The sequence below is a fragment of the Tribolium madens genome, unplaced genomic scaffold, assembly GCF_015345945.1.
Source record: "Tribolium madens isolate multiple individuals breed KSU strain unplaced genomic scaffold, Tmad_KSU_1.1 Scaffold_7;HRSCAF=85;Tcas5.2_LG10, whole genome shotgun sequence".
NCBI classification, from domain to species: domain Eukaryota; kingdom Metazoa; phylum Arthropoda; class Insecta; order Coleoptera; family Tenebrionidae; genus Tribolium; species Tribolium madens.
The window spans coordinates 8,321,720-8,337,721 of record NW_025401050.1 but is presented as its reverse complement, the minus strand read 5'-3'; the positions used below and the strand labels follow the sequence as shown (position 1 = coordinate 8,337,721).

General features: G+C 32.2%; 4 protein-coding genes across 4 annotated transcripts; 2 read left to right on the top strand and 2 right to left on the bottom strand.

The window, feature by feature from the left end:
- Positions 1 to 44: 44 nt before the first annotated feature.
- LOC123009538 (putative methyltransferase C9orf114 homolog) lies at positions 45 to 1,501 on the bottom strand. Its single transcript, XM_044405918.1, has 2 exons — positions 396 to 1,501; positions 45 to 347 (listed from the first exon to the last, which is right to left on the bottom strand). Exons 1-2 carry the CDS (start codon positions 1,199 to 1,201, stop codon positions 62 to 64), a joined length of 1,092 nt encoding a protein of 363 aa, XP_044261853.1. The 5' UTR covers positions 1,202 to 1,501; the 3' UTR covers positions 45 to 61.
- Positions 1,225 to 2,801, top strand: LOC123009540. Its single transcript, XM_044405920.1, has 7 exons — positions 1,225 to 1,632; positions 1,682 to 1,873; positions 1,922 to 2,031; positions 2,080 to 2,198; positions 2,247 to 2,428; positions 2,483 to 2,635; positions 2,682 to 2,801. The coding sequence occupies exons 1-7, from the start codon at positions 1,481 to 1,483 to the stop codon at positions 2,749 to 2,751; spliced, it is 978 nt and encodes a 325-aa protein (XP_044261855.1). The 5' UTR covers positions 1,225 to 1,480; the 3' UTR covers positions 2,752 to 2,801.
- Positions 2,802 to 2,919: 118 nt separating this feature from the next.
- Positions 2,920 to 13,372, top strand: LOC123009539 (mitotic checkpoint protein BUB3). The gene is made up of 4 exons (XM_044405919.1): positions 2,920 to 3,226; positions 11,062 to 11,588; positions 11,634 to 11,773; positions 13,200 to 13,372. Exons 1-4 carry the CDS (start codon positions 3,032 to 3,034, stop codon positions 13,331 to 13,333), a joined length of 996 nt encoding a protein of 331 aa, XP_044261854.1. The 5' UTR covers positions 2,920 to 3,031; the 3' UTR covers positions 13,334 to 13,372.
- Positions 13,099 to 14,008, bottom strand: LOC123009544. The gene is made up of 3 exons (XM_044405928.1): positions 13,884 to 14,008; positions 13,661 to 13,837; positions 13,099 to 13,614 (listed from the first exon to the last, which is right to left on the bottom strand). Exons 1-3 carry the CDS (start codon positions 13,939 to 13,941, stop codon positions 13,373 to 13,375), a joined length of 477 nt encoding a protein of 158 aa, XP_044261863.1. The 5' UTR covers positions 13,942 to 14,008; the 3' UTR covers positions 13,099 to 13,372.
- Positions 14,009 to 16,002: the final 1,994 nt, after the last annotated feature.

Sequence of the window (16,002 nt, the reverse complement as noted above, 5' to 3'; positions counted from 1 at the left end):
GTAGGTTTATAATCAATTCCTTTGTTATCAGAGAAAAACTGGTATAAAATTGAATTGTCATTTATTCAGCACAAGAAACAATGTAATTAAATTTGGGCCTTAAGGCCGATAAGGTCACTAAAACAGCTTCTTCAGTCCTAATTGTTTTGGATCCTTGATTGGGTAAAGTGTTTAAATAATGATCAAAAATAAATTTTGGATCATCCACATTTAGAACATTGTCACTCTCTAATGCCGTTTCTAGTCCTTGAACCCCCCCAAAAACTATTATGGCATGTTTAAAAGTGGGGCATTGAAATTCATCAATTGAGGTTCCTTTATCTGAAGTGCCTATAGTTAGATCATAACTGAAAGCAAGCGATTTAAAAACTTTTATTTTAATTTCAGTCACTCACCCATCCTTATATGGAGATTGTGAAAAGACTTTTGATAGGGAATTAGCTAGCCTAATTGTGTACCCCCAATAAACACCCGTTTCGATTTTGGGAATCGAGGGTGCCACAACTACTCCTTTCAATTTTTTACTAGATTCCTGTTGTGGTAATAATTTAACAGTACATCTGATCCCGGGTGTTAGTAATTTATCAACATGTACTTCTTTGAGTAGCCCCACATTCACGATTGAGCCCCGTCCAGGCTTCACCGGCTTGTTCAAAACCACGCCTTCTCTATACTCAAACTCTTCATCTTTGCTCAAATGATGTGGTGCATTAAGTGGGTTCAAAATTCCACAAAATTTCAGATGATTGTGGATTGGGAAAAAATGCTTCCTGAGGTACTGGGGGCACTCCATGTACTGCAAAATTCTCCCCAATTGTACACAACTCTCCCGCATTGTTTTCAGTCCGTAGTTGTCTTCCAATTCTGCCTTTTTCGCAGTTGCTTCATCACCAAAATCGTCAAAAACTACAATTTCATCAACTTGGAAAATGCAAGCCGCTCGGGCTATTTGCCCTGATAGATATGCACGTAGTTCTGGCGATTGAGCCGTTTCGAGAATCGACCCAGGGACTGCAATTGAAACGGTGGGGGGCTCCTCTTGTCGCCCATTGTTTTGCTCCAATTTTGGGGCTTCTTTCACTTTCTGTTTCTCCATTTTCCTGACAAGATTTTGTTCCTTCCATTTTCGTTTCTCTTCCTTCCGGGTTTTATTAATTTCGCTCCAACTTTTCTGCTTTTGATCGGATTTGACACGACCCATGGTAACATAACCTCACTTGAGTGTCACAGACATACACAAAATAGATTACTCGTCAGTCAATCCTTGAAAAATTACTGCTTCCGTTTCATTTTGCACTTCTTAGTGCAGTTTTGGACACAATTAATGCCATTCAATCAAAATAAGGTTACAAAACGAAATAGAACATTTTTTTCGATTATTCGACAACCGGCAATCTATTTTTTTTATGTTTACGCCTTGAGTTAGAGGTTAGGTCTAGAACAAGTTAGTTTCAAAAATTTGTTTTTTTTTATCAAAAAAATGGAACGAGTGAAATACTGGGAAGAAAAACGAATGGAACGTAAACGGGAACAAGTGCCCGATGTAACGGCCGATATTGAACTGTCTATGAATAAATTTTTCCTCAACAATTTAGAAGAGAATGAAAACAGAGTCAAGACCCAAAAAATCACGTATAAAATGCCCTTTTTTAACAACATTTTTATATTATGGAAGTTGTAGGGTGCCCCCTTTGAACCCATTGATACTCTACTCTATTACTTTACACCAGCAAGCAAATAATATTTCTAAAACGATTAAACAAAATGAAATTACACTAAATGCAAAAAAAGTTGATTTTCAGTTGCCAGAGTTTGATCTCAGCGAGAATCTCACAATCAGACATAATTTAAATTTTTCTAAAGATGATTTTATGTGAGTGAATGGCTTGTTTCCAGTTTTTACTAATTTTTGTGTTTTTAGGAGTTTTAACAGAGGTCAGGAAGTGGAAGTAAATGAATTAAGCAAAACTATTGTGCATAAAATTCTAACTAAATCAATTGCCACTCTTTTTGCACATATTGGATACGAAAGTAATAATGAATAATTTTCGATTTTTATATATTTTTTGCCAATTTCAGCTTGTCAGCAAAGTGCACTTGATGTGTTGACTGATGTTTTACAGGAATTTTACCGAAAAATTACATGTAACGTAAAAATTGCGATAGAAGACCAGGAAAAATACCATTCCGGGTTTCCAGTAAGCCTATTTGTTGGTTTTGTTGTCCATTTTTATGTGTTGTTTTAGCACGTTATGGAACGAGTTTTGACTGAAATGGGATTGGGTGGTATAAAAGGATTAAATGATTATTACCAATCAAGAGTAATTAAATATGTCTCAGTACTTGAAAATAGATGTAAACAGTTGATTGAAGATTACAATAATTTGCTACTTCCAAGACCACCGTCTCCGGTGGATAAAATCAATGAGTAATTGCTCTTTCGCATTAAAATTGGATAATAAATAACATTTTGTTCATTTAGGGCTGTTAGAGTTAAAGTGGAGGAAGAAGATGTAGTAGAAGTTGAAAATCCAGAGGTGCATTTTTCGACCATAGATGGTGATGTGAATTTTTCTATACTTGAGCCTGGATATCAGCTGCTGAAAAGTCTGGATAACCTGGAAGCTGAAACAAAGTAGTATTACTTCAGGTTTGATTCATAAATTTCTTGTCTTTTTTAGTTCACAGGGAATGGCTGATAGTGTTGAAAATATCACCGTTAGTGAATCACCGTCTTTCTCCTTACAGTGAAAGAAGAAATTTAAATACTTTGATAGCAAATAAACGATATTTTTATCAATTATGTGAGTTTCTGTTCATTGATTAAGAAAACTGCTGTGTTTTTAACGAATTATTTTTATTTTTTGAAAATGAGTATGTTTTCTGCGCCAATGAGAGTTCTTCAAATCAGCCAATCACACCGCGTCTGTCCATAAACAATGTTAGAGGTTATGTTTATGACAGTTAACCTCGTCAAACGATATTTTATTAATAGCAGACAGTTAATACATTTGGCAAAATAGCTGAAAATATGAAATCTCAAACTGAATATAAGCTGAAAAGTCCGCCGGAAGACGCAATTTCATCTGTGAAATTTGGCCCCAATACCAACCAGTTCCTCCTTGTCAGTTCTTGGGATGGCACCGTGCGGCTATACGATGTTATCACAAATAATTTGAGACACAAATACGCCCACGATGCACCAGTTTTGGATTGCTGTTTTACAGTAAGTACTGAATCTTTGTAAAAATCTGATCACTTCGAGTTAGTTTTTTTGAGTATGTTTTATTTGTTAATAACAATAGCATAATTGACAACGCTTTTCTTTCCACAACATTTTGTTGAATTTTTATAAAATGAAGATATCTAGAATGATGATACCTGCTCCGATTTTGTCGGTATCTGACAATCACACAAGAAAATAAGTTGATTTTTTCATGATTGGTAAAATTTGGGGCAATATTGTCATTTTCACAAAACAACCTTTACATTAATAACCTCATTTTTTACTCTTGTCATGTTGATGTCATTTTGACTTAAAAAATAGCGTCACTGACAGAAAAGTTTAATTGTCAAATGTCAGTTATGAATGTCATGATGACAGTAAAAGGTAGTTTATAGTGAACTTTTTGAAGTGACAGAAAAATACTGCCTGAAATTTTAATTCCGTAACTGTACATACCTTTTGTGTACCTACCTACAGTCCATTAATGGAAAGAAAACTTTTATTATTAATACCATGCATTGCCATAAAAGTGGCCTGTGGTTTAGAAATTAAGTTGGCAACATTAAAAATTTTAAAAAGTGGAAAGACATATTTGTTAGGTACTTGCCATAATTTATATCTTCTGTTTCATGTTTGGCAATACATAGGTCACTTTGATTAATTGATCTTTAAATTGATTGATTTAATAAATAAATTTAAAAAATATTGATGTTTTGAATACAAATTCCGATAGCTATAAAAACAAACGCGATGCCTGTAAATAAATTCTAAAAAAAAACTTCTAATTATTTTTGAGCCAATTCGATTAATTTTTTAATTATCGAAATGACAACACCAAAATATTAAATACCGTGCGATCAAAAAAAATATATATTAGAGTAGGCGGTGATTAAAGTCCTTCAGATGGCAATCGTGATTTTTGACGTCAGATGTCAGCGGAAACTTTGACAAGTTTGCGTTTTATTCATTTTGAGTGAAATAATGTTCAATTTAGAGCAGAAAATTTTTATTGTTGCAAGTTATTACAAAAATGCTGTACAAGAAAAAAACGGTGAATGGTCATTTTCACTTTAGTTTGTGTGGAAAATTTCCAGCCAACTGTAGAATTTAATCGACGCCTACTCAATTTTTTTTTTTTGATCCCACGGTATTACATAGTTTTCGAAAAAAAATCATCCAAAAGTGAAATAATATCAACAAAAAATAAACATACAATTTTAATCAAGTTTAGAATTTTGTATTTTTAAAAAAGAAAATTGACCAGTTTTTTCAAAACAAAATATTTTCAGCTTTAATAAACAAGATTATTCCATAATTTTGCCGCTCACTGTATATATAAATTATAATACGCTTAATGACACAGAGTTGCTCAAAAATATAGATACAGTAGAATATTATTGCCCAAATTGCTTGAATTGTTTGATTGATTTAGTTTAACTTATTCATTATTAACAGGAAGTAAGAGAGAGCATTTTGAACATCTTTTTTAGAATGAATAATGTAAAAAAAATACACCACTGGATTTTAACAATAATGCTGTTTTCCAGAATATTAAATTTGACCCTCTTGCTATTTAAAAGAAAACAAGTTATGGGGGAATGAGACTAGAAAAATGTCAGCATTTTTTTTTATTTTTATTACGTGGAGTTATTCTTCATTATTTTTTGTATCAAACTGGATCATAATTATAAAAAATGTAGTAACGGTACTTAAAATATGTAAAATAGTGCTACGACTGATATTAAAGAAGCGAGCAACTGAAAATTGTGGAAAATTTTCTGTTATTATTCTACACAATTTTTTTAAATCGTGTTCCACCTTTGGCGTCAAATTCGGGCAAATTCTTCTTATTTTCTGTGATGTTGCTAGAAGTTTTTCTGCTTCTTGAACAACCGAATCACACATAAAAATCAAGAAAACTGTACTAATCTGAAACAGAATAACTACTAACAATTTTGATTTTTAAAAATATAATCACGTACAAAAATTAAAAGCACCATAGCCGTGTCTGCAAGAAGTCTGTGGAAAATCATATCGGGTTCAGACGAAGTAGCCAAAAACATGAAATCAAAATTATTAACAAGATACAGGGTTGTATACGATATAATTAGGGCTATAGGACATCCGAACACCTCATTAAAAATGTCAACTGTTTCTTTAAGAGAACAGAACGATCGTTGAATTTGGTCAAACTCCAGTTGTTGTTTACCCAGAATTCTATTCAAATGATTATATTCCACGAATAGTATGCTTAGAATCGAACTAAGAATTGTACTATACGTAAAGATCAAAAAGAAATGAATATATTCCACGTTATGTCTTTGTAAATAATGATATATACCAAAATAATTAGCCCAAAAATAAAAAATCCAGATGAGTATTACAGTAAATACGATGATGCTAGCAACAGCAATGGTTGCATTTCGTCCAATTTGTCCGTTTCTGTGAACCATACTAATATTATTTAATAATTTTTGCCACTGTTCTTTTTTCCAAAAAACTCCAGAAAACGTAGTAATTAAGTTAAAAATACACAAATTAAGTTGGATTAAAATAAGGACGGTCATTTTAATGTGGTGATATTTTGTAAAAAAAGCATTGTTAATGAATGTCAAAACTGTTAAAACTGTGCAGCCCAACACAATAAACCAGCAATAAATTTTGTATAAAATTAGTGACAATCTAGTACAGGGGCTGAAAGGTATGACTGTTAAAAATTTGCCAATTGAAAAGAGGAGTTTCAATGATTTTGGAGGCATTTTAGAGAATGAGGAAACTCGATTAGTGTAATTTATTAAGAGTGTGCAGCGGGTAAACATTTTATTTAAATGACAAGTACTTTCAAATTAATTAATATCAAATACAAATACAAGCGGCGTTATTAGATAATTGCATCAATATTTATCAGTTATAATACGAGTGGTCAAAAATATTTTATGAATGGTCATTATGAACACCATGAGTGCGCAGCACGAATAAAAAAACAATCTTTGACTACAATAAATAAATAAAATATTCACTGCAACCACTCGTGGAATATTCAGTAATATTTTCACGAGTGAAATTCGCTAGAATTTGCTGTTGCTAGGATACGAAAGTAGATATCTGCTATATTATTGGTTAATATAGATAGAATAGTCGTTTGAATTTGCAAAACATTTCAGACGATGAATTTAAATCCATTTGAAATGACGACCCTGTATATTTGCTTTTCTAAGGCCATTACAGCACTTTATAATTTCATGACAACTTAGTCTTCATTATTTTTTGTATCAAACTGGGTCATAATTATAAAAAAAGTAGTAACGGTGCTTAAAATATTTAAAATAGTGCTACGGCCAATATTAAAAAAGCGAGCTACTGAAAATTGTGGAAAATTTTCTGTTATTATTTTACACAATTTTTTTAAATCGTGTTCCACCTTTGGCGTCAAATTTGGACAAATTCTTCTAATTTTCTGGGATGTTGCTAGAAGTTTTTCTGCTTCTTGAACGACCGAATCACACATGAAAATCAAGAAAACTGTACTAATCTGAAACAACATAACTAATAACAATTTTGATTTTTAAAAATATAATCACATACAAAAATTAAAAGCACCATAGCCGTGTCTGCAAGAAGTCTGTAAAAAATCATTTCCGGTAAATCAGAAGTTGCCATAAACATGTAATCAAAATTATTAACGAGATACAGAGTTGTAAAGGATATAATTAGGGCTATAGGCCATCCGAAAATGTCGTTAAAAATGTCAACTGTATCCTTAAGAAAACAGAACGATTGTTCAATGGTTTGTCCAACTTGACCAAACTTCAATTGTTGTAGTTCTTTACACAGAATTTTATTTAAATTATTATATTCGACGAATATAATACTCAGAATCAAACTAAGGATTGTGCTATACGTAAACATCAAGAAGAAATGAAAATAGGTCACGTTATATCTTCGTGAATAATAGTGTAAACCAAAATAATTGGCCCAAAAATAAAAAATCCATAGGAGTATTACAGCAGATATAATAATGCTAGCAACAGCAATGGTTGCATTTCGTCCAATTTGTCCGTTTCTTAGAGCCATGCTGTGAAGATTATTTAATAATTTTTGCCACTGTTCTTTTTTCCAAAAAACAGCAGAAAACGTAGTAATTAAGTTGAAAATACTCAAATTAATTTGAATTAAAATAAGGACGGTCATTTTAATATGATGAAATTCTGTATACCAAGCATTATTAATAAATGTTAAAATTACTAAAACTGCGCTTCCTAACACAATAATGCAGTAATAGATTTTTTGAAAAATTGTCGCTGTGCAAAAAGGTATCAGCGTTAAAAATTTGCCAATTGAAAAAAGGAGTTTTAATGATTTTCGAGTCATTTTAGAGAATGTTGAAACTCGTCTAGAGTAATTTATTAAGAGTGTGTAATGGGTAAACATTTTATTTAAATGACAAATGCTTTCAAATCAATTGTGTAATTAATACAAAAAAAAAACACATTGTCAAGCGGTGTTATAATTATTGAAAATTCTTGATCCATCTATTTGCAAAATACCGGATGATCACGAATTATTGTTTAAGTTGGCAACAGAATTATTAGGCTGTTTGTAGCATTGGATTTTTTTGACAAAATATCTCATTATTGGTCACCTGGTATTTGGTAGTTAACGAAGATCTGCAATAAATAAATTTATGACTAAGAACAGTAAATAGCATGCATTCAATATTCAATTAAATTTTTCGACAAAATTAAATTGGCAATACTGAATACTATACCGGGTGACTGTAAATGATTATGATTTTTATACTCAAGTTGGAGTCAAATTTAAAAACTAGTTTGGCAACTTTGACTCTCAAATTCAAACGTAAAACTTTTATAGGTAATTGTCATTCATTGGCAAACATTAATCACCCAGTATTATATAGATTTTGAAAACATAAAGAAATTTCGAAAAAAGTTATGCTTTAAAATCGTACATATTATATTTTTTTTTTGAGAAAATAAAAAGTTTAAATCGAAAAGGCTTGGTTCCATTTTTTTCGACACACCATATTATGAAATATTTTTAAAAGACCAAATAAGAAACACGTTTAATTTATTTTCGTGAAAACAAAATAATTGGCACACTGAGGTATAAAAACTGGTAAATTTAATTTAATTTAAGTTGGCACAAAAATATGTATTAGAAAAGACCTCACATCAGGAGAATGGGGAGTTCTAACAATTTATACAATGTGTTTCAAAATGATTTTCATTTAGTCGCCTATGGAATATCCATCTAAAATAAAAAATACCGCTTTCAAAATTTTGAATCGAATTATCGTCAAATGTTAATTTATTTCTATTGACGGCTGTCACTATTGACTGAAATACCTTATTCAAAAAGAGTAAAGCGGCACAGAAAATTTACATGTAAAAAAATTCCATAGGTGACTAAATGAAAATCATTTTGGTTGCTCTAAGATGGCGACACTTTCCGGTATACCGGAAGTGGGTACCAACTTTGTTAATTTAAATAGAAATATGTTTTTTTGGATTACTCAAATGACCTTGAGAGAGAGAAGTTTAATCGTTTTCGAAATATTTATTTAAGCTTTTTTAATTTTTTTTGGATTTGCTCCTTCCTTTTTAAAAATGATAACTCTCTCATCTTTTATTATTTTGAATTAGGATTTGGGCATATGAAAGAGAAAAGTTAGATCTTTTCTTTGGTATATTCATAATTGAAAAAGTAATGATACTCCCAAAATTTAACCTTGTGTGTGGGAAACTTCAAATATCCATAACTCAATTTTTCCAAATGAAAGGCCCTAATTTTTTTCTTCACTAAATGGTGGAGAAGCAGAATTCTTCTTTTTAATTTTTTTCAAGTATGAATCCACCAAAAGAAAGACCGAACCTTCACCTCAATACTATTTCGTAGTAGTTCAAAATTAGTTATCAATTTTTGAAGAGAAAGACGCAAATCCAAGAATTTTCAAAAAGTTCTACAGGGTTATTCATAAATATGAAGCAATATTTGAACCTCAAAAATGACCTATAAAATGATGTTAATTTAAATAATAAATCGTGTCCTATCTCTACTGATAAGAATTTTATAGCCCTCGGAATGTGGGTATGGAAATTTGATTTTTTTGTAATAACTTTGGAACTATTTGACCAAATATTATAAAATTTGGAACATTTCCCTGTGACAACATACCCTTTGAACTGGTAATCACGAAAACCGGATACATCCTCTCAATTTCCGGTTCCAGCAGTTGCAGGTCACATTTTCTGTGTTTTTCCATTTTTTTGCTCTCTTAACACCCATTTTTTATTGCCCAAATAGATAGAGTAATCAATTTCGAATAAAAAACGCATAACCTTTAATACCCTTAAAATGGACCGTTTCAAAGATATTTTAATTTAAACTGAGGACTGCACATCGTTGAAATAAAAAAAATAGGGATTTTGAATAAGTGGTATCCACGGCAACCAATAACCATGGTCACAAAAATCCCTGCCAGGCATCTGCTAACTTTGACGGTAAATTTTTGTGAATTTTTTATGAATTAAATTCTACGAAATCCATTTGGATTTATTCTAAGTTAGTTTGGAATCTGAGGTAAACTCTTTTATTAAATATTTTCAATTAATTGTCTAATAATCGTCCAATGTCAAAGTTGACAGATGCCTGACAGCGATTAGTGAGACCATGGTCATTTGTTACCGTGGATATCATCCATTCAAAATCCCTACTTTTTGGTTTCAGCGTTGTGCAGTCCTCAGTTTAAATTAAAATATCTTTGAAACGGTCCATTTTAGGGGTATTAAAGGTTATGCGTTTTTTATTCGAAATTGATAACTCTATCGATTTGGGCAATAAGAAATTGGTGTTAGAGAGCAAAAAATGGAAAAACACAGAAAATGTGACCTGCAACTGCTGGAACCGGAAATTGAGAGGATGTATCCGGTTTTCGTGATTATCAGTTCAAAAGGTATGTTGTCACAAGGAAATGTTCCAAATTTTATAATATTTGGTCAATTAGTTCCAAAGTTATTACAAAAAAATCAAATTTCCATACCCACATTCCGAGGGCTGTAAAATTCTTATCAGTAGAGATAGGACACGAGTGATTATTTAAATTAACATCATTTTATAGGTCATTTTTGAGGTTCAAATATTGCTTCATATTTATGAATAACCCTGTATACAGGGTGATTCTTAAATAGACCGACAAAATTTTATTACATCTTCCTAAGGATAAATGGAAACAAACTTTACCCTTTTTTATGTTTATACCTTTTAGGGGCAAAACCCCCTTGATCCGTGCCACTTACGGCGTTTATGAATTGTTACAATAATCAAGTACGTTAATACCATGGTTACCACTACCTGTGCTAACACATCAGTGGCGTACGCTTTACTTGGAAAATAACTTTAATAAATTTTATTTAAAGAACGTTTAAACAAAAAAATTTTTAAATATTTTTTCCAGCATGTTCTCATTTGATACTACCAAGGATAAAATTTTGTCGGTCTATTTAAGAATCACCCTGTATCTAAAAAAAGGCTCAACTTGGGTATAGGAAAGAAGGAGAAGTAACTCAGAAAAACTAAATACATAACTTTCAATTTAAAACAACAACATTGAGACCCACTTCCAGCATAACTAGTAGCGGCGCCATCTTGAAAATATTTTTATTGCGCTAACCGACTAGACTAGATAAAATTTTAGATAATTATCATGTACATAATTTCTTTAATACTTCTAATTTCGGGTTTAGCCGAAACACCTGTATGCCACTTTTTCCAATTACAAAAGTTGTGTTGAGATAAAAACCGTTGAATTCTTGCAGGACGCCGTCCACTCGTACAGCGGCGGCCTGGACAACACCCTAAAATCCTTCGACTTCAATACCACCACCGAAAACACCGTCGGCGGTCACGCAAATGCCATCAAATGCGTGGAATATTGCAGCGAAGTGAACGGCATTTTGACCGGAAGTTGGGACCATCACATCAAACTGTGGGACCCTCGAACGCCCCTCTGCAGCGGCAGTTACAACCAAGGCGAGAAAATCTACACAATAAGCGTCTGCGGCGAGAAACTCGTCGTCGGAACAGCCGGTCGCAAAATCCTCGTCTGGGACATCCGAAATATGTCATACACTTTACAAAAACGCGAATCGAATTTGAAATATCAGACACGGGCGATTAGGTGTTTCCCCAACAAACAGGGTTTTGTATTGAGTAGCATCGAGGGGAGGGTCGCTGTTGAATATCTAGACACCAATCCGGAGATTCAAAAGAAAAAATACGCATTTAAGTGTCACAGGATCAAGGAGGATGGGATGGAAAAAATATATCCCGTCAATGCGATTAGGTGATTTAATCAAAGCAATTTATAAGTGAATGAATGGTTTTTTAGTTTTCATCCGACACATAATACCTTTGCAACGGGGGGCTCCGATGGTTATGTCAATATTTGGGACGGTTTTAACAAGAAACGGTTGTGTCAGTTCCACCAGTATCATACGTCAATCACGTCGCTTAGTTTTAGTCATAATGGTAAGTTTTGGCAATTCAGTGTTACCAACTAGTAAAAGTATTGGGAGTTCGAATAATCATATTTGTTTGAAAATTGGTACATAGCCATAATGCATTAAGTCCTCCTAAATGAAAATATTTTCAAGATGGCGACACTTCCGGTTATACCGGAAGTCGGCCTCAACTTTCTTATTTTAAATGGGAAGCTATATTTTTTACTGCGTTTTTGGATTAATCGGGTTATTTTAAGGGAGTTTTCATCAGCTTCCCCTATACCTAAATTTAGCCATTTTTGAAATATTTGGTGTTTTTCAAAAAATTTTGGATCTGCACCCTTCCACTTTAAAAATCGGTAACTCTGCTATTTTTTTAAATTATGAATTTGTTTTTTTGGCGTTTGAAAGAGAAAGTTTAGATCTTTCTTCCGGTGTTTTCAAATTTTGAAGAAAAAATTAACAAACCATAAAATTTTAAGGTTACTTTTGTAATAATTCAAATACTCATAACTCAATTTTTGCCAATGAAATACTCCAAAATTAATTCTGCATCGATCTGTATTAACATTCGCTATACCTAAATTTAATAATTTTCAAGTTATGGTGACTTTTTCTTAAGGCTGTCGAAAATCTATTACTAGCCACATCCGTTTTCGTATAGTTTGCCATGGAAACCAAAAATGTCAAAATTGTGTCTCAATAAATGTCGACAATGAATTATTAATTGACAAATAGTGCCAAAATATGGAGAGTCAAAGCTACTGAAACTTAGATTTAATTAATTTATTTTGTATTTATGGAGAGTGTAACAAACTTGTGATGTCGTTCATTAAATAAATAACTATTCTGAAGTATTAAAAAAAAGTCCATAACTTGAAAATTATTAAATTAAGGTATAGGGAATGTTAATACAGATCAATGCACAATTAAATTCTCTTCTATTTAGTAAAATAAAAATTGGGGTATTTCATTTGGAAAAATTGAGTTATGGGTTTTTAAATTATTACAAAAGTAACCTTAAAATTTTGGGGTTTATTATATTTTTTTTCAATATTTGAAAACACCAGAAGAAAGATCTAAGCCTTCTCTTTCAAACGCCAAAAAAACGAATTCAAAATTTTAAGAAATGGTAGAATTACCGATTTTTAAAGTGAAAGGTGCAGACCAAAAATTTTTGTAAAACTCCAAATATTTCAAAAACGGTTAAATTTAGGTATAGGGAAAGCTGATAAAAACGCAGTAAAAAATATACCTTTCCATTTAAAATAAGAAAGTTGAGACCGACTTCCGGTATAAGCGGAAGTGCCGCCATCTTGAAAATATTTTCATTTAGTAGGACTTAATGGTTTATGATTATGTACCAATTTTCAAATAAAAACGATTATTTCAACTCCCAATACTTCTAAAGTGGGGTTTAGACGGAACACCCTGTATTTTTATTTCTTTGACAGGTTCTGTGTTGGCGATTGCTTGTTCATACTTTTTGGAAGAAGACAACCCCCCGAATCCTCTTCCTGAAGACGCCATCTACATAAGAGCCGTCACAGACCAAGAAACTAAACCTAAATATAGCAACAATTCGTGATCTGTTTTGGAGTATTAATAAATTTACAGTTAAGTTCCACTAGTATTTTTTTTGTATAAAAGGCAACACTGGCGCAATGACGATTAAAACATAGAATGGACGAAATCTTCGTGCGGAGTTGCAAGCATCGGCATCGTTGCAACTTTGGACACATCCTCTTGCATATCTATTGTCGTAGTAAAACCCCCCACAATGTGACATTCGGACAATTTCTGTATCGGTTGTCAATGTGCCGCTATCTAAGGCACAACCTCGAACTGTAACTGTATCGCCATTGTCGTCTAAAATTAAAAAAAAATATAAAACAGAGGAAAATGCTTAGTTTACCAAAAACTCCGGTTATTTTCACACAAGAAGTGGCCGGAAATAAGCCATCGCGTCCCTTTCGGCCCCCCATACAGGGTGATTCGAAAACATCCACGGTGTAGTTGTTGTGGAAGGGGTCCTCGCATGGGGGATAATCCCGGTTTATGGAGACGCATTTGAAGCAGTCGATTGATAACACTGAAATAGTTCAAACTGAAAAAAATATTTTGTGATGAGCACTTACCAGTAGATATATTTATAATTAGAGTAACAAAGGATAGTAGGGATTTTCTTAAATTCATAGTTCTGGAGCATTTATAATTTTTGGTGCAATATTGGGGTTAAAATGAGAGAGAGTGAAGATTATTGATCGTGTTTTGTAGTCGATCAATATTTTTACCAAGATGGGAATTGTTTAGAAAGGGTGAAGTTTTCTACGATAAATATCAACTTTCAAAAGTACACTAAAAGGTGTAAATAAAAATTGACTGTCTCGGGGTTTTCTAATTTTTGTTTATTTTTCTGAGATATTCAGAAATCACCCTGTAGGTAGGTGATTTTCACTTCTGCATATTTTTTTTCAGTCATTTGGTCAAATTCTAAGAAAATTTGAGACGGAATTAAGAACAAAAGTGCAAATTTCTGGAAAATACAAAAAATTCGACTAAATTGCAGACTATTTTCCGAACAAAATTTACAAAAACAGTATTTTTATTATGAGAAACCAAAATTTTTGAAATTCATTCACTGAAATTCTCGTTAATTTAGCACAAATATCGATAATTTGCACATGTACTGAACGAATATGATTGGATGAATCAGAAATTTGAAAGGTTTCTATTCGCTTAAATTTTGTTCGTGTTTGGACGCATTAAGCACTATCCCGTAGCCAATGAGATGCAAGGATTTTGACGTCATGTCAGTTTGTTGTGTAAACAACTGTAAAGAGTGCAAAAAATGGTGACGCTGTAATTGGGTAATATTCGAATTACTTTGTGACGTTACGCAGCCCCGAACAAAGGCCTTTTACACCGGAACTATTATGAAATGGTTTTTGTGCCGTTTTTGAGGAAATTATTACAATAACGTGTCAGTCTTGGCCAAGCTCCCGTACGAGTCACTTGAATTAGGATAAATTTTTACTTATTTGGTGGTTCAGTGCGAAATTGTGTTGAAATGGGAGTGTGTGTTGTGTATTTTGGAATGCCTAATAGACATTTAGTAGTGCGCGATTTTTTAAATCGAGTGATTAGTGAGTCTTCAGGGGAAATGGAGAAGACAATCGTGCTACAAGGAACTGGATTAAAGGGTAAGTCAACAATTTTTTTAATCACATTTAAATTTTATTCAACATTTTGAACAAATTTAATAAATACATTGTACTGATTTTGTGTTTTTTTTTATTTCAGTAGGTCCGTTCTATGAAGATGAGGGGAATCGCTACAAATGATAGCAGAAGACGATGCCACATAAGGTCAGTGCATTTGAATTTTTTATTTTTATTGTTTATTGCAAAGTGAAGTGTGCGAGTTTGTGATTTTTGAGCGCAACAGCAAGTATTTATTAAATTATGAATAGAAATTAATTCTGTTTTAGGTAAAATGTATTATTCTCAGATTTTATTTGAGAAAATTTGTAGAAAGTTTTAACTTGGAACTTCAGCAAGGACAAGACAAAGTTGTATACGAATTTAATTTTTGTTCTGGAGTAAATGATTATTTTTTTGGTTCAGAATTTCAACAATAATCACACTACACCAGAATCACTTAAAGTCTTGCTTTTGGCTACAATATGTCTAATAAATATAAATTATCCAGTTTTTATTTCCTTGGACCGTGCGATCAAAAAAAAAATAAATTAGAGTAGGCGTCGATTAAATTCTACAGTTGGCAACACATTGGCTGAATCTAGGCTGAAAATTTTCCACACAACTGAAAATGAAAATGACCATTCACCGTTTTCGTCTTGTACAGCAATAAAAAATTTCTACTCTAAAGTGAACATTATTTCACTCAAAAGAAATAAAACTCAAACTTGTCAAAGTTTCCGCTGACATTTGATGTCAAAAATCAGGATTGCCATCTGAACTTGATTCTGAAGGACTTTAATCACCGCATACTCTAATTAATTTTTTTTCTTTGATCGCACGGTATTTTGTATTGCAACATTGTACATTGCAATTATGACAAATTAAACCATATTTGTTTACTATATTTTTTTTTTCATCACACGTAACATCAATTTTTATACAGGGTGAATATAAAGTATGGAACCAAGCGGTTTTATTTTTAATCATTTGCCTCCAGAAAATAATAATTAATATAAATTAAAGTAATATAAAAAATGTGATCGTATTTTCAGAA

What these genes read in the sequence shown, in the direction of transcription:
- LOC123009538 (XM_044405918.1), bottom strand. Translation starts at nt 1,201, where the DNA reads ATGGGTCGTGTCAAATCCGATCAAAAGCAGAAAAGTTGGAGCGAAATT. An exon ending in CAATCTCCATATAAGGATGG is followed by an intron (nt 348 to 395) that starts GTGAGTGACTGA and finishes GCTTGCTTTCAG; the next exon opens with TTATGATCTAACTATAGGCA.
- LOC123009540 (XM_044405920.1), top strand. Translation starts at nt 1,481, where the DNA reads ATGGAACGAGTGAAATACTGGGAAGAAAAACGAATGGAACGTAAACGG. An exon ending in AATACCATTCCGGGTTTCCA is followed by an intron (nt 2,199 to 2,246) that starts GTAAGCCTATTT and finishes GTGTTGTTTTAG; the next exon opens with CACGTTATGGAACGAGTTTT. An exon ending in CCGGTGGATAAAATCAATGA is followed by an intron (nt 2,429 to 2,482) that starts GTAATTGCTCTT and finishes TTGTTCATTTAG; the next exon opens with GGCTGTTAGAGTTAAAGTGG.
- LOC123009539 (XM_044405919.1), top strand. Translation starts at nt 3,032, where the DNA reads ATGAAATCTCAAACTGAATATAAGCTGAAAAGTCCGCCGGAAGACGCA. An exon ending in TATCCCGTCAATGCGATTAG is followed by an intron (nt 11,589 to 11,633) that starts GTGATTTAATCA and finishes ATGGTTTTTTAG; the next exon opens with TTTTCATCCGACACATAATA. An exon ending in GCTTAGTTTTAGTCATAATG is followed by an intron (nt 11,774 to 13,199) that starts GTAAGTTTTGGC and finishes TTTCTTTGACAG; the next exon opens with GTTCTGTGTTGGCGATTGCT.
- LOC123009544 (XM_044405928.1), bottom strand. Translation starts at nt 13,941, where the DNA reads ATGAATTTAAGAAAATCCCTACTATCCTTTGTTACTCTAATTATAAAT. An exon ending in AATTATAAATATATCTACTG is followed by an intron (nt 13,838 to 13,883) that starts GTAAGTGCTCAT and finishes GAACTATTTCAG; the next exon opens with TGTTATCAATCGACTGCTTC. An exon ending in GAAAATAACCGGAGTTTTTG is followed by an intron (nt 13,615 to 13,660) that starts GTAAACTAAGCA and finishes TTTTAATTTTAG; the next exon opens with ACGACAATGGCGATACAGTT.